Source organism: Spermophilus citellus (assembly GCF_964194105.1).
Source record: "Spermophilus citellus genome assembly, chromosome: 18".
NCBI lineage: Eukaryota > Metazoa > Chordata > Mammalia > Rodentia > Sciuridae > Spermophilus > Spermophilus citellus.
Window position 1 is genome coordinate 12,349,826 of NC_138200.1, and position 19,731 is coordinate 12,369,556.

Here is a 19,731-nt window from a genome sequence, read left to right on the forward strand (position 1 = left end):
CTTGGGAGGGTGAAAGGAGGATCACAAGCTTGAAGCCAGGCTTGGCAATTTAGCAAGACCCTGTTTCAACATAAAAAATAAAAAGGGATGGAGGCTGGGGATATAGCTAAGTGGTGGAGTGCTTGTCTAGCAGTATGAGGTGCTGGGTTCAATCACCAGCACTGTGAACCAAACCAAACCAAACTAAACCCCAAATCACACGCTAATAGAATGAATCATGTACTGTGTCCGTCATTTGGAACATTTAGGCCTGAGCTTGGAAGAACTTAGGTGTGAAGGTGGCATAGTGTATCAGGGAAGAGGACCTGAAGGGGCCAGTCCTGGAGGTTTAATGTGACCTGGAGATGAGTGGGAGCTGGAGTCAAGTTGGGCTCTGGTACCCTGTTTGTCTGACATCCAAGTTTGAGTCCTGACTCTTCTCCTAGAGGGATGGTGGGCAAGCTGCCTAACCCCTGCCCCTACCTCATTTTCTTTTTTGCTAAAATGGGGAAGAAGTTTTCATCGATCTGCCTTCTTTGGCTCTGATATGGCCTGGAAGGTGTGTGGACTTGGGATTAATCCAGAGAGGTAATCACATGTTCACCCCACCTCTGGCTGCTATAGGTCTCGATTGTCCGCAGTACAACCATCACCCTGACCCCCAGCGCAGAGACAGATGTATCCCTGGTCTACCGTGGCTTCATCCACCCGTTGCTGCCTGGAGGACCAGGTGGGCCGGGGGCTGAGGATGTGGCAGTGTGGGCCCGGGCCCAACGCCTACACGTCCTGGCCCGGATGGCCCGTGGCCCTGACACAGAGGACATGGTGAGGAAGCCTGGGACATTTGCGGTGTGTTTTTGGTAAAGAGGGGCTTGAGGTGTGGTGCAGGGCATCTATGGTTCTAGGGGAAGACTGGGGATGTGTCCTCAGAGGAGGAGGACAGCACTGGGGTTTTCAACTGTGAACAGATTTGAAGAAGGTGGGGATGGTTTGAGTTACCAGGTCAGACTCCCCAGGGAGGAGGCGGGTCATGGGGTGACTTGGAGGTTGTCAGGGTCTAGGGAAGAGGACCTGAAGGGGTCAGTCCTGGAGGTGTGGTTGGTGCCTGAGTAGTGCCACCTGCCACCTGCGCCAGGTCGGGGCGCACTGCCTCTGAGGCCTTTATCCTCTTCTCAGGAGGAGGTAGGGCGCTGGGTGGCACAGCAGGAGAAGGAGACGAGGCGACTGCAGCGTCCAGGGTCTACTCGCCTCTTCCCACTGCCTGGGCGAGGCCACAAGTATGCAGTGGAGATCCGGGGCCAGCTCAATGGCTCAGCAGGCCCTGGGCACAGTGAGCTCACTTTGCTGTGGGATCGGACTGGTGTGCCAGGCGGCAGTGTGAGTGCCCAACCCAGCTTCTAACCTGAGTCCCTGGACTTTCTGAAGTCCATCTACAAACTCTTAATTCCCTGGATCCTGACCTCTGACTCTTTAACCCTTGGCCTCTGAATTCTGGACCTTACCTTGAACCCTCCTAGACCCTGACCTCTGCCCCAGAACCTGGCCCAATACCATATATATATATATATATATTCCCCCCCACCCCCGTAATGCTTGGGATGGAACCCAGGGCCTCAAGCATGCTAAACAAGTGCTCTACCACTAAGCTACACCCCAACCCAGATCCCATATTCTGACCCCATCCACATTTTCTGACTCTTTCTGCCCTGACCCTTGCCCTCCATACATTGACTTCTTGTCTCTAGGGTCTCTGGGACTTGATCCTCATTTGCCTGTTGATTTTCTCTCCTGACTTTCTATTCTCTAAACCCTTAATTCCAGTTGTTAGTCCCAAATTCTGACCCTTTCCCGGAAGTTTGATTCCTGACCTTCATGTCACCTTTCCAGGAGATCTCCTTCTTCTTCCTGGAGCCCTACCGCTCCTCGGCCTGCGCCTCCTATTCCTCCTGCCTGGGCTGCCTGGCAGATCAGGGCTGTGGTTGGTGCCTGAGTAGTGCCACCTGCCACCTGCGCCAGGTCGGGGCGCACTGCGAGGATGATGGGTCCGGCGGGTCCCTGCTGGTGCTAGTGCCTGCCCTCTGCCCACTCTGCGAGGAGCATCGCGACTGCCATGCCTGCACCCAGGTGCCCACCAGGCCCAGAGTGGGGATGTCAAGACTGAGGCAGCCAGAGTAGCCCACTGAGACAGGGCCCCTTGGAGTTGGCACGGGCAGCCAAGGGGACCTGGTGGTGAGGAGCAGATGGCTGGGGCAGTTGTCCTTTGTGTAAAGGGAAGAGCCTGGTGGAGAGTAGATGAAACGGGCCTGGAAAGATGACCTGGGAGTCAGAATATGCCTTGTTGAGGGGACAGAAAATGCAGTTGACTCCCCGTTCCCAGAAGAGTCACTGTTCTAGTGACTGGCAGGGGAGACAGGGCTCCAGGGCTCCAGACTTCCAGCCTGCAACTCAGCATCAAGGGGAAAGTGCCTTCCTCTTTCTGTTGCCACCTCACCCCGCTCCAGTGGCAGTTCTGGGACTTCTGCTGAGAAGTCCCAGAATCACATTTCATTGGCTCTGGTTGGGTTTTGCAAGCTCCTGATGAAGTCACTGGGATTGGGAGGGAGCGTGGCCCCTTGCCCACCTCTGGATCGCAAGGATGAATCTGCCCCACTGGGTCCCATAGAAAGGTACTATTGCCCAAAGAAGTGGGTGCTGGTCAAGCAGAACAAACGTGTGGCTGAAGGGAAGGTGCAGAGGGGACAGCAGGGGAGCGAGGTGTTGCTTGTTGAGTGGTGATGGATGGACACCAGGAGCTCAGGGGAGTGGGCTGAACTCAGTGCTGACTCTTTGTCCAACCCCTAGGACCCGTTCTGTGAGTGGCATCAGAGCACCAGCCGCAAAGGGGATGCGGCATGCAGTCGGCGGGGCCGGGGTCGAGGTGCCCTGAAGAGCCCAGAGGAGTGTCCCCCACTCTGCAGCCAGTGAGCTCAGCTGGTCCCAGGGAGCGGGTGGGTGTGCGTGGGGGCATGGGCTGGAGTGACATGGCCTCTGCTCCCGTCCTAGGCGTCTGACCTGTGAGGACTGCCTGGCCAACTCCAGCCAGTGTGCCTGGTGCCAGTCTACCCACACCTGCTTCCTGTTTGCTGCCTACCTGGCCCGGTACCCACATGGAGGCTGTCGTGGCTGGGACGACAGGTGCGGGCCTGGGGGTGGGGCTGATGGAGCGAGGGTTCAAGCTGGCAGAGGGCCTAGTCCCTGATCCCTCCCACACACCTGCACCCCACAGTGTGCACTCAGAACCAAGGTGCCGGAGCTGTGATGGCTTCCTGACCTGCCATGAGTGTCTGCAGAGCCACGAGTGCGGCTGGTGTGGCAATGAGGACAACCCCACGCTGGGACGGTGAGCACAGGTGGGGCCGGTGGGGTAGGACACCTGGCTGTCCCTCCTCAGTGACTAACGGCGACCTCTGTTTCTCTGCCCCTTTACCCTGTCCCGATCCTGTGGGTGCTTTTCCTTTCCTGCTGCCTCCACCTCTGCTTTCCTCCCTCCCCCTTCTCCCCATTTCTCTTCCTCCTCCATTCCCCTTCTCCCTTGCCCTTCCCTGGTTTACTCTCTGCTCACTGTTCTGTGTCTGTCTCTCCTCTCTCCCTTTTCCTTTTCCCCTTGTCTCTGGGCCCTGTTTCTGTGTTCTTCTCTCTTTCAATCTCTCTCCCCGCAGGTGCCTACAGGGGGACTTCTCCGGGCCCTTGGGTGGGGGTAACTGCTCCCTGTGGGTGGGGGAGGGCCTGGGGCTGCCTGTGGCTCTCCCTGCCCGCTGGGCTTATGCCCGCTGTCCAGATGTGGATGAATGTCGCCTGGGCCTGGCACGGTGTCACCCGCGGGCAACCTGCTTGAACACACCCCTCAGCTATGAGTGTCACTGCCAGCGTGGCTACCAGGGTGATGGCATCACGCACTGCAACCGCACGTGAGTGAGGCATGGGTTGCTATGGAGATATCGCTTCAGGACTGGGGCTGGGAGGTGGAGGAAGCCATCCTGGTGCTGGGCTCCCTCCTGTGATTCTAGTATCTCTAGTTAGCCTGGGGTTTTTACCCTGTAGACTAGGACCTCTTTTAAGTGGCAGGGTTCCCAAGGTAACCCTAGTTACTATGGAAACAGGACACTCATAGACAATGGGCTATAACCTTTAGCGTTGCTGTGGAGATGGAGGAGGACCTAGTTGAAAGGGAGTTTTTACAGTGCTGATACGTGGTTACTATGGAGACAAGCTTCACCACGTGTAATGAAGTTACTGTGGAGACTGGGTCACTCAGGACAGTGGAAACTGGCAGCCATTTGTGATAGTGTTCTGGTGGGTGGGATGAGGGGGATGCTTTGGGGGTCCTGGGCCTGCTCACTCCCATGTGGTCCCAGGTGCTTGGAGGACTGTGGCCATGGTGTATGCAGTGGACCCCCAGACTTCACCTGTGTATGTGACCTGGGGTGGACATCTGACTTGCCCCCACCCACGCCTGCCCCAGGGCCCCCTGCCCCTCGCTGCTCCCGAGACTGTGGCTGCAATTTCCATAGTCACTGCCGCAAACGGGGGCCTGGCTTCTGTGATGAGTGCCAGGGTGAGCAGCCCTTATCCCAAGACCCTGGGATGGGTTTGGGGGGCTCCAACTTTGTCTTCTGTGAGTGGGCTTCGGGCTCCCTGCATGCATTTCTGGGTCCCTCTGCCCATTTACCTGCTCCTGACCCAAACAGTCTTCAGTGCCACTGTCTTTCTGGTTGGGCTCAGTCCCCCTTTTGGGACTTGCTGTTTCTGTCCCAGTCAGGGGCCTTGGTTTCACTCCTTTGAAGTGAGGCGGGTGGGATCAGTAATCCTCTGAGCCAGTTAATCTGGGCCCACTTCTGTCCTTATCCCTGACTTTGTGTCCTGTGTGCTGCTGTCTTCACAGACTGGACGTGGGGGGAGCACTGTGAACGGTGCCGTCCTGGCAGCTTTGGCAATGCCACAGGCTCAGGAGGCTGTCGGCCCTGCCAGTGCAATGGTCATGGGGACCCACGCCGTGGCCACTGTGACAACCTCAGTGGGCTCTGCTTCTGCCAGGACCACACAGAGGGAGCCCACTGCCAGCTTTGCTCACCAGGCTACTATGGGGACCCCCGGTGAGCCAGGGGCCAGCAGATTTGAGTAGGGTGGGCTTAGGGACACAGTGGGTCGGGGGCAGGACTGGTCTGATTCTGGCTCTCCTTCTCCCCAGGGCTGGTGGCTCCTGTTTCCGGGAATGTGGAGGACGAGCTCTCCTCACCAACGTGTCCTCAGTGGCTCTGGGTTCCCGCCGGTTTGGGGGACTGCTGCCTCCAGGTGGTGGGGCTGCAAGGGCCGGGCCTGGCCTGTCCTATTGTGTGTGGGTTGTCTCAGCCACTGAGGTGCTACAGCCCTGTGCCCCAGGGACCCTGTGTCCCCCACTCACCCTTACCTTCTCCCCTGACAGCAGCACCCCGTGCACGGTGAGTACCGAAGGGACTAGGGTTCAAGCCGGAACCATGCCCTGCCCCGACCCCTGCCCTGCCCAGACTTCAAATCCCAAGCTGTTCCTTAGACTGCCCAGCCCCTCTTCCTAAGCCTACAGGTCTTCCCATTTCTCAGTTCTCTTCCTGTTTCCTGAAATCCTCTCCCTCATCCTCCAGATCCTCAGACTCCCCTTCCCTAGACCAGGGATGGTAATTATTAAACCTGTGTACCAATTCTGATTGTTTGGTGGTGGCTGCTGGGAGCTATGTATTGAGAAAGAGGCTCAAGGCAAGAGTGGCCAGTCAGCTAGCCATGTCTGCTTTGAAACGGCATTGGGAGTGGTGGTCTCCATGCTGCAGTTTGACATTTGCCCTGAATGTTCAGACAGCCCCTGTCAGTCTCAGATTGCCCTCCCCTCCTGAGGCCTTCCTCCTCCTAGACCCAAGTGCACTTTTTCTTCACCTCATGGTCTTCTAACCCTTGACTCTACACCCCTCCAGCTGAGCTACGTCCTGGCCTTTGATGGATTCCCACGCTTCCTGGACACTGGTGTTGTCCAGTCGGACCGTAGCCTCATAGCTGCCTTCTGCGGCCAGCGGCGGGACAGGCCCCTCACTGTACAGGCCCTGTCTGGTATGGGGGCTGGGGAAGTAGGGTCCCTTTGTGCTGGGCTTTGTATCCTTTGCTCCTGCATTTGTGATCTGATTGGGCTGAGGAGCCAGGTTCAGCTCAGGGACTGTTGCTGACTTTGTGGGTGACACAGTCCCTTGCCTGGAGGGTGGTGTAGTTCCTCTCCATTTCTGGGCCCCAGTTTTTTCACTGGAAAATAGAGAGGATTTTGCAGGCTGGGCTGGCTCTGGAGAGAGGGGCTGAGCAGGGCATGTGTGTCTTTGGGACACAGAGAATGTGGCTGAGCATCTCCTTAGCCTAGTGATTCTCAAAAGGGGTGACTTTTTTTTTTTAAGTTGTCAGTGGACCTTTATTTATATGCAGTGCTGAGATTTGAACCCAGTGCCTTGCACATGCTAGGCAAGTGCTCTACCACTGAGCTACAACTAGTCCTAGGGGTGATTTTTGTTGCCCAGGGAATATATCATAACGTTTAGGTAGGTGTGTTTTAGTATAGGGATACTTTATCACTAAGCTACATCTCCAGTCCTTTTTATTTTTAGTTTTTATTTTTCGTTTTGAACAGGGTCTCACTAAGTTGCCAAGGCTGGCCTCCAACTTGCAATCCTCCTTCCTCAGCCTCCCCAGTTGCCAGGATTATAGCATATACCACCAGTTCCAGCTTCTAGAGATATTTTGACAGTCATGATTAGGGGTGCTATAGGCATCTAGTGGGTGGAAAGCAGAGATGGGGCTGTAGGACAGCCTCTATGACAAAGAACCACCTAGGACTGAGAGGTTGAGAAACTGCTGAATGGATGGGGATGCGCTGGAAAGGATTGGTTGCCTCAGGCAGTTAAAGAGCCAGAGTTTGGAAATGCTTTCTTCCTTCTTGTTGTGAGTCAGAGGCTGGTGCTGGAGGCCAAGAGAGAGATGTGTAGTTGACCTGATGGAAATGAACCCCCAGGCTTCCACAGTGACTCCCATAGAAATGAGGGGATTTCATTGTGCTCAGCAAATATTTCCAGAACACCCACACTGAGCTCACCTGAGCTCTACACGGTGTAGCTGAGAACAGGGACATAGGTGCTGCCTTCAAGAACCTGGGGAGGCAAGGGGGTGCCCAAACAAAGCATTAGACTCAGCATAGTAACTCTCTCCTGAGGCAGGGAAAAGGAGTGGCACTGGCCTGGCTAGGGCTGGAGCTAGGGAGGACTTTTGTGTGGGGTGAGTTTGGCTGGAGGTGGGAAGCTGGAGGCATGGTGGGAGCACCTTCTCCAGGTGGAGGAATAGCAGATGCCAAGTCCCTGAGAGCAGGATGGTGGGCCAGGCTGACGCTAGGGCATACTGGATGAGGAAGTGGGAGGTCCTGAGGTCAGGGTTCTTCTGCAGGGCCTTAGGCTCCAGAAGGGGTCTCTTAAAAAATACAACTTTGTTGAGGTGTATTTTACATATCATATCTTGTAATTAATTTCTGTTTCCTACTTCTGGCAAACCTGCTAATCTTTATAAAGAAAATCAGTCTTACCTAAGAGTAGTGGGAGCTGTAGAAGGTTTAGAACTTGCCCGTGATGGGGTCAAAATTCTTGTTTTTAAGAATTGCATGGGGGGGCTGGGGATGTGGCTCAAGTGGTAGCGCGCTTGCTTGGCATGCGTGCGGCCCGGGTTCGATCCTCAGCACCACATACAAAGATGTTGTGTCTGCCGAGAACTGAAAAATAAATATTAAAAAAAATTCTCTCTCTCTCTCTCTCTCTCTCTCTCTCTCTCTCTCTCTCCTCTTTCTTTAAAAAAAAAAAAAAAGAATTGCATGGGGGGCTGGGGTTGTGGCTCAGTGGTAGAGCGCTTGCCTTGCATGCGTAAGGCACTGGGTTGATCATCAGCACCACATAAAAATAAAGAAAATAAAGATATCGTGTCCGTCTACAACTAAAAATATATATATATTAAAAAAAAAAAAAGAATTGCATGGGCTGCTGGGAGGGCAGAGTGTAGGGCAACCAGGAAGACAGTGGGGAGATGGCACTGATGTCCAGATGAGATGCGATGTTGTCTTGCCACCGCTGAGAAGGTGGCAAGAAGTAGGTTAATATGAGAAATTTAGATTTAATTTTTATTTTTAATTTTTTTTTTGGTGCCTGGGATTGAATCCACTGCCTTGTGCGTGCTGAACACATGCTGTACCACTGAGCTACACCCTTCACCTGAGATTTAGGCTTTAAGGTGGATGGAACTTGATGGGTTGGTCAAGGGATGGGCGTATAGAGAGACCATAAACCACGGCAGTGACTATAAGTGACCAGGGTACTCCCTGCCTGGTTGTGCTGGGTTTTCCCACGCCTGGGGGTGGAGCAGTGTCCAGAACACGTCCTCTCTCTCCACAGGGCTGCTTGTGCTGCACTGGGAAGCCAATGGCTCCTCCTCCTGGGGCTTCAATGCCTCAGTGGGCTCTGCCCGTTGTGGGTCAGGGGGCCCGGGGAGTTGCCCTGTCCCCCAGGAGTGTGTGCCCCAGGATGGGGCTGCAGGTGCTGGGCTCTGCCGGTGTCCCCAGGGCTGGGCTGGCCCACACTGCCGCATGGCTCTGTGTCCTGAAAACTGCAATGCCCACACTGGGGCCGGGATTTGTAACCAGGTACAGGTGGGACAGGGCCAGCCGAGTGGGGTGGGTGGTGACCAGGACTGCCCTGAGCCTCCTTTTGCTGTCTCCAGAGCCTGGGCGTGTGCATCTGTGCTGAGGGCTTCGGGGGCCCCGACTGTGCCACGAAGCTGGATGGCGGGCAGCTGGTCTGGGAGACCCTCATGGACAGCCGCCTCTCAGCTGTGAGTTCTGGGTACCTCCTCTCTGAGGACATGCCACACAATCTGTCTTGTGGATCATTTCTCCAACCTGCTTTCCTGGCCACTTCAGACTGTCCACCCATGCCTGATACTGTCCTGACCTTAGCCTGACCCCTGATACCTCTGCCCCCACTTCCAGGACACTGCTAGCCGTTTCCTACACCGCCTGGGACACACTATGGTGGAGGGACCTGATGCCACCTTGTGGATGTTTGGGGGCCTGGGCCTGCCCCAGGGGCTTCTGGGAAACCTGTACAGGTGAGGACTGTGCTGAGGAGGTGGGATACCTGAAATAAGAAAAGGTTACCCTAGGGATTGCTGAGATGTCTGTCATCCAAGAGTCACCTCAAGGGAATATAGAAAACCTCTAAGGTGAGGGACACTCAAAAGATTCTGGGATACTCATCACAGGCGGCTCACCTAGGACTGGGATACTCTTTGGGTGGTGCTCCCCGGGAGATGATAAGGTAACTGTTATAAAGATCACCCCAAGGGAGGCTGGGGCACCTGCCAGGTAGGGTCACTCTTAGGGTTGCTGGGGTGATTGTACAGCAAGGCTGCTGTTCTGCATCTTGGCCCCAGGTACTCGGTGAGTGAGCGGCGATGGACACAGATGCTGGCTGGAGCTGAGGATGGAGGTCCAGGCCCATCACCGCGCTCCTTCCATGCAGCTGCCTATGTGCCTGCTGGGCGTGGTGCTATGTACCTACTTGGGGGACTCACAGCTGGGGGTGTCACCCGAGACTTCTGGGTCCTTAATCTCACCACCCTACAGTGGCGACAGGAGAAGGTGAGCACCTGTCTCCATCCCCCAGCAAAGATGGCCACAGCAGCTCTTGTAAGCTTTCCACCGAAGGAAGCCATCTCCCAGAGTTTCAGCAGGAGTCCCCAAGTTGAATTGCACTGGCTGTCTTGGGTTACATTGTAGTTGCAAGCCAATCTCTGGCCACAGGCTTGTGATGCTCTGGCTTAAGAGGCTGGAACACAGGCTCACCCGAGAAGAGAAGCAGGGGCTTCCCACAGGCACACCAGGCTGCTTGGGCCTGGAGAAGTGGATGAGGAGTGGGCAGAACTGACCAGAGTCTGCTGCACACCTGCCAGGGCTCTGTCTTAGAAGGTCAAGGTCTGACCAGCCCCGGGAGCTTACTCCCTCCTTAGCAGTTCAGAGGGAAGGGACTGTGGGACTGAGTCTTGCTTCTATCCACAAGGGGACTCCAACTTCTGGCTCCCTTGATGACCTTGATCCTTTATCCCTCAGGCCCCTCAGACCGTGGAGTTGCCAGCCGTTGCTGGTCATACTCTTACTGCCCGCCGAGGCCTGTCTCTGATCCTGGTAGGCGGTTACTCCCCTGAAAACGGTTTCAACCAGCAGTTGCTTGAGTACCAGCTGGCGACTGGCACCTGGGTGTCTGGACCCCAAAGCGGGACACCTCCAACAGGTGGGGCTGGGGCTGGGCTTTGCGTAGGCTGTCCGCTCCCATACTCTGGTTGCTGCCCACTGTACCCTTGTTATTTCCCTTCCCGGACCCTAACCTCATCCAGAATCTCAGGAAACCATCTCTGGTGATGTTCAGTTTCTGTTTAACTCTCCCGCACTTCATGATGACCTGCCCACCTCCTGCCCATTGTGGCCATTCTCTCCCCCCACCCCCAGGTTCTAAGATCACTGTCCTTCAGGGGCTGTCCTTTCCCTATCATGCTTTTACATGCTTTTATCATTGTCCCCTGGACGTTCTGTCACCCTGTTTCCCTCCTATGAGCTGATCATAATCGCCCAACTGTTGCTTTCTCTCTTCCCTTTCTCCATGTCTCTATTGTCCTTTAGAATCCAAGAGAGGGAGGGGTTGAGAAGGATTCCTTGGTCTCTGGCTTCAGGGTGTGGTGGGGTCGTGGTGTGGTCACCAGAAGGGGAGCCCAGGAGGTGGGGGGGCATTGCTGGTCAGCCCTTCTCTGCCATCTCTGTGGCTATTCTGCCCCCCTCCAGGTCTCTATGGTCATTCTGCGGTCTATCATGAGGCCACCGACTCCCTGTATGTGTTTGGGGGCTTCCGCTTCCACGTGGAACTGGCAGCCCCTTCCCCAGAGCTCTACTCCCTGCACTGTCCTGACCGCACCTGGAGCCTGCTGGCCCCTTCTCAGGGGGCAAAGGTCAGGAAAAATGGTCCAGATAGATGACTATGGGGAAGGAGGTGCCCAGGGACTGGCTTTCTCCTCAATTCTAGCCTCCCTTTCCAGTCCCCTACACTGAACCATAACATCCTTAGATCTCCTCTTTTTCCATCCCTGATTTGGAGGAAAGAATCCTTTCCAGGAGGTCAGAGGCATGGGTTCTGCCCTTTCTCTGCCCTGACTTTCTGTGTGGCCCTGCAGGTCCCTTCCTCTTCCTGGGCTTCCAGGCTATAAAAAGTAGAACTGGGACCCCTAGTTCTTCCTGCCTTACCAGGTCAAGGAGGTGGGTGTGGGAGAATAAGGAACCATCTGTGCTGGTAGGAACAATGGCTTGTGCAGTTTCTAAGTCCCTCAGGGCAGGGAGAGGCAAAAGAAGGCACTCCAGGGAGCCTCAGGCCCGGGGCTGTAACTTGGGTGGCAGGGATGTTGTTGTTCACCTCAGGGGGTCTGAGCAAAGTCCCTGGGGATGACTGGGTGAGCTGGTGGGGTAGGAAGGGAAATTCAGGGGTGGCAGGTGTGGGGATGGAGCACATGGAACAAGGGACAGGGCTCTGACAGGCCATCCCTACTGTGTGTTTCCCCAATAGCCCCGTCCCCGACTTTTCCATGCTTCGGCTCTGCTAGGGGACACTATGGTGGTCCTCGGTGGGCGCTCAGACCCTGATGAGTTCAGCAGCGATGTTCTGCTCTACCAGGTCAACTGCAATGCCTGGCTTCTGCCCGACCTCACCCGTAAGTCCCCTTTGATCTCCCTGGGAGAGTGGGGAACACCCTGGAGGAGGCTTGTTCCTGTCCTGGGACCCCCACACATTAGAAGTCATTCTGATTTCCAGGGACTCACCAGCAAAGCACTCACCCCACCCCATATAATCTAAAGACCATGAGGAAGATCTCTCTTAGAAAATTTACTTTTTATTGTGACTGTAAAAGTAATAATATTCATTGTATATAATTTATAAAACAGGAAGGGAAAAAACACCCAGAATCCTACTCTTTAGAGAGAACCCCTGTTGGATGCGGGGAGTTTCCTCCCAGGCTTTGCTGTTCATGGGTTAGAAGTGGGCTTTTTTTAAAAAAAAAAAAAAAAAACAACATTTATTTTTTAGTTTTAGGCGGACCCAATATCTTTATTTTACATTTATGTGGTGCTGAGGATTGAACCCAGTGCCTCATGCATGCTGGGCGAGCGCTCTACCAATGAGCCATGACCCCAGCCCCTAGAAGGGGGCTTTTATCTTGCCCTTTTTTCTCTTTTCTTTGCCATGCTGGAAATCAAGCCCAGGCCTCACTCATGCTAACCAAGTGCTCTACCCCCAACGGCACCCCAGCGCTTGTATTTCACTTAGCAGAGGGAGTGACTGTGTGTGCTTCTGGGCCTGTCTCCTTTCCTTTTTGCTTCTTTTTCTGACCCTAATGCACTTTTTCTCTTAATCTACCCTTCCTACTATTTTCTCTCTCTCTCTTTCTCTTTTGAGAATTAAAAAAAGAAAACAAACAAACAACAACAACAAAAAAACCTCTGCTAGGCGTGGTGGCACACACCTACAATCCTGGCTGCTCAGGAGGCTGAGGCGAGAGGATTGCAAGGTTGATTCCAGCCTGGGCAATTCAGTGAGACCTGGTTTCGAAGCAAAAACAAAAAAGAGCTGGGAAGGTAGCTCAGTGGTAAAGTGCCCCTCATTCAATTCAGAAAACCAACCAGCCCACAACAAACTAAGGTGAAATTTGTGTAACATAAAACAACAGATAGAGGGTAGCTCAGTGGGAGAGTGCTTGCCTAATATGTGCAAGGCCCAGGGTTCAATTCCTAGCACCACAAAAATAGGTCAATAAAAATGATCAACTCCTTGGCATTTAGAGCCATTGCAGTGTTGCTCAGCCAGCACCTCCCGCGTGGTTCCCAAACATTTTTCTCTGCCCTTGTCCTCCCCGGCTACCTTTTTCTGTTTGGTCTGCCTTTCTCTTCCTCTCTTTTGCTGTCTGATTCTCCTGCCCGTTTGTCCTCGGCTGTCGCTTTACTGCCTGTCTCCTTTGACCCTCCCTGGCTTTTCCTTCTCTGGGCGTCCCTCCTTGACTGACCTCTTGGGCGGTCTCTCTGAACACCCTATCTTTCCTCAGGCCCAGCCTCTGTGGGACCCCCAATGGAGGAGTCTGTGGCCCACGCGGTGGCAGCAGTTGGGAGCCGCCTGTACATCTCTGGGGGATTTGGTGGAGTGGCCCTGGGCCGCCTACTGGCACTGGCCCTGCCCCCTGACCCCTGTCGCCTGCTGCCCTCACCTGAAGCTTGTAACCAGACTGGAGCCTGCTCTTGGTGTCATGGGGCCTGCCTTTCCGGGGACCAGGCCCACAGGTAACCACAGTGACCAAGAGCCCATTATAGGTAGTAGTGGTTCCTGTTGAGGTTAACTGCACCATGGGCTGGGAGGGGACCTCAGGAGTATATTGATGTGGTTCAGGAGACCGGCTTTCATGTGAGAAAGTGGGTGAATCATCACCGGTGGGGCAGCCTGAGCCAGCTCCAGCCGAGAGCCTTGTTTGTGGGCTCGGGTCTCATTCTGGAGGAGCTGATTCTGAATTGAGCCTAAATGAAAGATAACAGTTTAGAGCAGCAAAGTCTAAAAGCGGGCTCTGTGTGGCATGTTTGGGAGATAATCTGACCTGAGGGAGAGTGAGACTGACAGGGTGAGTGGGGTCATCTCAGAAAGGGCTTCCACCGCCTGACTGAGGCACTTGGCTCTGTCCAGCTCCACAGTCCCTTACCTGAAGTTTGGGATCCAAACATTTCTGCAGGCCCAGGGGTTCATAAGTTCGCTCCAGCTCACTCATTTGGCTGCTGGATTATCCTGAACTGACTCGAGGCTATTTGTGGGCTTTGTTTGTCCCATGAAGTGTGTCATCACATTAACTACAGGAATATTAATGGGTTTGATTATTGGGGGTGGGGGAAGCATCTGAGTGTGTGTGTAATAGTGGGAGCACCCACTGCATTTTTAAAATCTGGAAAATTCTAAAACCTATGCACTTCCAAGGATTTAGGGGAAGGGATTGTGTATCTGCACTGTGGGCAGCGGGGGGAGCCATGGAGAGTTTGAGCAGGAAGGGGAGGTCAGGCCTGGGCAGGGAGATCCCTGGAGCGGTTGTGAGAGGTGGAGTAATGAAGAGAGGCAGCAAGGGGACTCAGGTGCTGGCTGTGGCGAGAGGAAGAGCCCTGAATTGGGCAAGGGCCTGTAAGGAGGGGGAGAGGAGATGGTCAGAGAAAAAAATTCAGGAAGCAGAGGGCTCAGTGGCTGAAGGGGCAGGAGGGCGTGGGGTATTTTCTGATATTGCTGGCCAGGGTGACAGGTGAAAGTGAGACCATCTGTCACAAGTGGTGGGGAGGACAAGGATCGGGAGGCCTCTGCAGGGTCCATCTCAGGATACAGTATGGGGGAACAGTAGGACCACATCCAAGAAGCCGAAGGATGGGCCTGGCTGAGTGTGTGAGCCACACCTCATGACCTCCAGGTTAGGCTGTGGGGGTGCCCCCTGCTCCCCAATGCCTCGATCCCCAGAGGAATGTCGACGACTCCGGACCTGCAGTGAGTGCCTGGCCCGCCATCCCCGCACCCTACAGCCTGGAGATGGAGAGGTGAGTGGCTTGTGCAGGGAATAACAAGGAGTGGCAGGTAGAGGGGCAGGAGGTGGAGATCTGTGGCCAGCTGTCCAGGGTCTCGGGAACCACTGAGCCCTTAAGCAGTGATTGGATGGGAAAGACTGTCAGAAGGGGAACTGAGAGCCCTGCAGACCCCACCAAGCCTGCCTCCTCCTCAGGCATCAGCCCCCCGCTGTAAGTGGTGTACCAACTGCCCCGAGGGTGCCTGCATTGGGCGCAATGGGTCCTGCACCTCAGAGAATGACTGTCGCATCAACCAGCGAGAGGTCTTCTGGGCTGGAAACTGCTCAGAGGCGGCGTGCGGGGCTGCTGACTGTGAGCAGTGCACCAGGGAGGGCAAGTGCATGTGGACACGGCAGTTCAAGAGGACAGGTGAGCCTGAGGGCTTGGGGGCCTGTACTCCTGGGTCTGAGGGAGGAGACCTGGGCCTGGACCCCTGGCCCTGAGGGAGGAGGGCTGGGGGCCAGACTGAGTTCTAATCTGTGTCCTCTACCCAGGGGAGACACGCCGCATCCTCTCAGTGCAGCCCACCTACGACTGGACATGCTTCAGCCACTCTCTGCTCAATGTGTCTCCAATGCCCGTGGAATCATCACCCCCACTGCCCTGCCCTACCCCCTGTCACCTCCTGCCCAACTGTACCTCGTGCCTGGACTCCAAGGGTGCCGACGGGGGCTGGCAGCACTGTGTCTGGAGCAGCAGCCTCCAACAGGTACTGCCCCTTGCCTCTTTGCCCTCAGTGGGCTTTCTTTCTCCCCTGTCCTCCTCCTTCCATCTCCCTGGCTGCAGCCCGCCATGCCTTCTTCCTCCTCACACCAGCTCCTTTCCTCTTGCACATTCCCTGCTGTCTTCTGTGCCTCCTTCCCGGACTCCCCAGCCCCTGTGTCTATCCATTGCTCATTCATGGTCTCCTCTCCGCTTTCTTTCCATAACTGTCGTTTCATGCCCCCTCAACCTCCCTTTTCTGCTTTCCTGCTCCATCTGTCTACATTGGGAGCTTCTGGTTGCAAGAAATGCTGCCCCCAGCTGATTTCGTAATAAGGAGGTGGGGTGTTCAGTAGAACAAGGAGTGTTGCTGCTCTCTGGCTCTTTGGCCACACTGCCTGTGGTCTCAGTGATTCTCCATACATCTGTGTCCTTCGATTTCCTTCAGCTTCATCATCAACAAACAGGGCCTCAGTCTATATGCTTTTCTCACAGGGCCCTCTCATGATGAGTTTGCTCACATTTTCAAGGGGAAACTGTGACCCAGCTTGTGAGATAGGTGTCCAGCTGTGGTCCACTGAGACATGGCTGGGGAGGGCCGGGAGCATGTGGTTCCAATGGGGCAGGGCAGGTGAGGGCTAGTCTGTTGGAGGGGTGATTGGTGTGGGCAAAGCAAGCACCATGTGTCCAGGAAAGCCTGTCCCTTGATTGCCCAGCACATCCTCTCAGCTTTCAGAAAGTTCATTCCAAAGATGCCTTCACCAAGTGTGATTTAGCTGTCCCAGGTACAAAGGTGTTTGCCTCCTACTCCACCCCAGTGGGGGACAAGACAGATTCACCTTCCACCATCATCTCTAGTAGGAAATGAGTCTCTGATTCCCCCCAACATCTGTTCCTCATTCACACCTTGATTGTGCAAGACCCAATAGAGTCCTGCCTCCTCGCTGGCCACAGCCCATGAGCTGGTGATCACCTCAGCCACCACCCTCTCACCTTGGACAGCAGTGCAGGGAAAATGGGACACTTACCATTAGAACTTCCATTTTGAGAGGTGATTACAGAAAGAAACTGACAATAATATCCAACCTGTTCCAGCCCAGGAGGTCAGGGTGTGTAGGACCTCAGGCATCTACGGCTAGATGCCTGCAAGTGGCATCTTGGCTCATTTGATCACGGGCTAAGGTTCCAAGCTCAGGGTCCAAGCTCAGCTGGGCCTGGGTTTAAATCCAACCTTGTCACTTTCCAGCTGTTTGACTTTGCTTGAGTGACTTGTCCTCTCTTAAACCTCAGTGAGTAATGGGAATCATTATCAACAGCCTGTCCCATAAGGAGGTCATATCAGTTAAGTAGGAAAATTTACTTAGAGCACAGAACAGTATCTGCCATCCAGTAAGGAGTCATAGCCAGTTACTGCTGCTGGTGTAATGAGCACTGGTGGGAGGACTGATCTGCTGTCCTGAGTTCCACCCACTAGGAGGATTCTTTACCTCCATGTCAGATACTCCCAGAGGATACCCGTGAGGGTTCCTCAGAGGACTATCAGTGTGGCAGAGGGTCAGAGGACCCTCTGGTGTTGGTCTGCTGCAAACAGAGGCCCTTTGCCTTCAAACCTGAGGTCCTGGCAGTACAAGGTCTCCCCAAATATTCTTGAGATTTCTATAATTTGTCTTTGTGGGGATTTTTGGGACCAGAAGGCGACACCCGAGCATCTGCTGTCTCACACAGCTCCCCCAGCCCCTCCCAGTTCCTCCACACCCGCTAGGCTTGGATGCCTGAAGAGCCCAGGCAGCTCAGGAGATGAGGAAACTCCAGGCAGGAGGCAGGAGGATGTGTGGGGCCTGTGAATCGGAGGGACAGCCTGTCCACGAGCCAGGCAGCACAAGGTTGATGCTGTGTGTGAACACAAGGGGACTTTTGTCTGATATGATTTCTATGAAATCTCCTAGCTTTAAGATGTTGGCTCAGATCTTTAAAGAACATCCCCCACATAGGTCAAATATCCCCACATAGGTCAATAGCTGTGGGCTCTAAACCTGTTATGATTTGTTCAGAGACTGCCAGATTCGAACTATTTGCATTGTTCTCTGTAATGGCTTTAACCTCACCCGTGGCAGGCAGCTGAGTGCTCGCCTCCCTGGCCTGGCTCCTTCCCTCCTCCCTCCCTCCCTCCCCTCAATAACTTCATTATCGAGCACCTTGCTCGGACACTTTGCTAGTCCATGGTGTATGTCAACAGGCAAGCTGGGATTGTCTCTGGAACTTACTGTTCACCTATTTTTTCTAGGAACACAGGAAATGCAGGGTAGGTTGTTGGGCCTTATTGTTCGCTGCTAGGAAGGTCACAGCGGGAAGTTCTGAAGTGCTTTTCAGGACCGAGGACTCTCATTGCCTGCTCCTGGATTGCCCCACCATCTGCCAGTGCACGCACTAAATTTAGATCTGGAAGCCCAGCCTGGTAGAGAATATTTTTGAGATTTTTTTTTTTTTAACAAGAAAAAGAACACGCAGGATTTATTACATGCCTTAGGCATGGCAGTATTAGACTCCTTGGCAGAGTCTGCCTCTGGCAGTTCCGCAAGACGCGGCTCCTGGCAGGCCCAACCCTCAGTGCCCTCAGAGCTCTGACCACGGCAGCTGGGTTTTCAATTTCAGGATTGCAAGGCTGCTTTGCTTTTTCTTAAGTGCTTTCAAGCAGCAGCCAGCCAGGATAAATGTCTTCCCTCGTCTACTTCACTTAGGGTCTGTGCAGTAAATAAAAAGTGTGTAAACCCAGGAAGTTCCCAAGGGTCTAAACCTCCCTGTGCACACGGTCTGGGTCCCCCCACAAAGTGAAGGCTTCTGAATCGCTGCCAGGCTCCTCATCCAGGACTCGGGCCTCCCAGCTGGGAGGGGAGGACCTTTTTGCCTTGCAGCCAGGACCACATTTGTTCTAAGCAACTGTGGCTCACGGCCCTGCTTCTGACCCTCTTCTGTCTTGATCCTGGGTGGTTGGCTTCAGAGCTACCAGGAACAGAAGCACCTGAGCTGGGTAGGGAAGAGGAACTTGCTACCCCAAGACAGTGGTACCTTTAGGACATGGGGTATAAAGTCCACGATGCCCTCATGAGGGGCTGGGGATGGAGCCTGGAAAACTGCCTCTCCCTCTGCCTCTCCTGTCTTTCGGATATGAGGTCTCATCTCCATCTCTCTGGCTACTGTCTTCTGTGTCCTGTTCATTTGTGTGTTTTCTGCTCATCCAGACATCCTCCGGCCCCAAATGTTCCCCCAGCCCAAGTCTACATGATCTCCCACTTCCTCTGACCTCCTGGCCCCACTTTCAGTCCTGATGTCTAGTTACAAAGGCTTGAGTGAGAACACGTGATAGCCCAGCTAGTGTCCTGGGGTGACTGTGGCCAGGGAGGTGCTGTCCTGGGAGAGTGCCACAGTGTTTGACTTTCTTTCTCTGCCTCTCTCTCCCCATCCCCATGTCTCCTTACTGAACAGTGTCTGAGCCCTTCCTACCTGCCTCTGAGATGTATGGCTGGAGGCTGCGGGCGGCTGCTCCGGGGCCCTGAGAGCTGCTCCCTGGGCTGTGCGCAGGCAACCCAGTGTGCCCTGTGTCTGCGGCGCCCTCATTGTGGCTGGTGTGCCTGGGGGGGCCAGGATGGGGGTGGCCGCTGCATGGAGGGTGGACTCAGCGGCCCCCGTGACGGTAAGAAGGGTATGGGAGCCAGGCAAGAAGGCCGGTTCAGGTCTGGGGCAGAGAACATGGGGACACTGGGGTTCATCTCAGAGATGGAGCTCAGAGGAAGCAGGGACAGTGACCTGGGTGGCTGGGGGCGGGTGGTGTAGAGGTTCCCCAGGCTAAGCCTTGTATTCCTGGGGCCAGGGCTGACATGTGGGCATCCTGCGGCATCCTGGGCCTTCCTGTCCTGCCCCCCTGAGGACGAGTGTGCAAATGGGCACCATGACTGCAATGAGACCCAGAATTGCCATGACCAGCCCCATGGCTACGAGTGCAGCTGCAAGACGGGCTACACCATGGACAAGTGAGGCTGTAGGCCCCGTGGGATGTGGGTAGGAGGAATGGGCTGGCCAGACTGCGGGGAGACCCCGTGAGAGCAGTGAGGGATGAAGTCCAGAGCTTAGCCAGACAGGAAGGATGAGCAGCCGGAGGCGGGAGGTGGGTATTGATCTAGGGAGGAGGAGAGTGGTGAGCTTGGCTGGGGTGGGACAGGATGGTGAGGGAGACCAGGGATGGATGAATGTCACAGGGGCCCAAGAAGAGGGAGGATTGTGGGCTAGCTCCTGGAGGAAGT

General features: G+C 54.7%; 1 protein-coding gene across 1 annotated transcript in view; it reads left to right on the plus strand.

Annotated features, from left to right (window-relative positions):
- The window catches only part of MEGF8 (multiple EGF like domains 8), a 40,532-nt gene that overhangs the window by 12,775 nt on the left and 8,026 nt on the right, over positions 1 to 19,731 (plus strand). The window contains exons 13-36 of the mRNA XM_081274303.1: positions 604 to 804; positions 1,156 to 1,356; positions 1,867 to 2,103; positions 2,821 to 2,939; positions 3,022 to 3,153; positions 3,245 to 3,358; positions 3,678 to 3,926; positions 4,374 to 4,573; positions 4,901 to 5,111; positions 5,207 to 5,456; positions 5,961 to 6,093; positions 8,454 to 8,701; positions 8,779 to 8,889; positions 9,047 to 9,165; positions 9,490 to 9,697; positions 10,166 to 10,346; positions 10,892 to 11,055; positions 11,664 to 11,808; positions 13,195 to 13,426; positions 14,581 to 14,704; positions 14,887 to 15,100; positions 15,226 to 15,440; positions 18,917 to 19,124; positions 19,302 to 19,461. Coding sequence (XP_081130429.1) covers positions 604 to 804; positions 1,156 to 1,356; positions 1,867 to 2,103; positions 2,821 to 2,939; positions 3,022 to 3,153; positions 3,245 to 3,358; positions 3,678 to 3,926; positions 4,374 to 4,573; positions 4,901 to 5,111; positions 5,207 to 5,456; positions 5,961 to 6,093; positions 8,454 to 8,701; positions 8,779 to 8,889; positions 9,047 to 9,165; positions 9,490 to 9,697; positions 10,166 to 10,346; positions 10,892 to 11,055; positions 11,664 to 11,808; positions 13,195 to 13,426; positions 14,581 to 14,704; positions 14,887 to 15,100; positions 15,226 to 15,440; positions 18,917 to 19,124; positions 19,302 to 19,461 — 4,376 coding nt within the window. The remainder of the gene's footprint in view (positions 1 to 603; positions 805 to 1,155; positions 1,357 to 1,866; positions 2,104 to 2,820; positions 2,940 to 3,021; positions 3,154 to 3,244; positions 3,359 to 3,677; positions 3,927 to 4,373; positions 4,574 to 4,900; positions 5,112 to 5,206; positions 5,457 to 5,960; positions 6,094 to 8,453; positions 8,702 to 8,778; positions 8,890 to 9,046; positions 9,166 to 9,489; positions 9,698 to 10,165; positions 10,347 to 10,891; positions 11,056 to 11,663; positions 11,809 to 13,194; positions 13,427 to 14,580; positions 14,705 to 14,886; positions 15,101 to 15,225; positions 15,441 to 18,916; positions 19,125 to 19,301; positions 19,462 to 19,731) is intronic.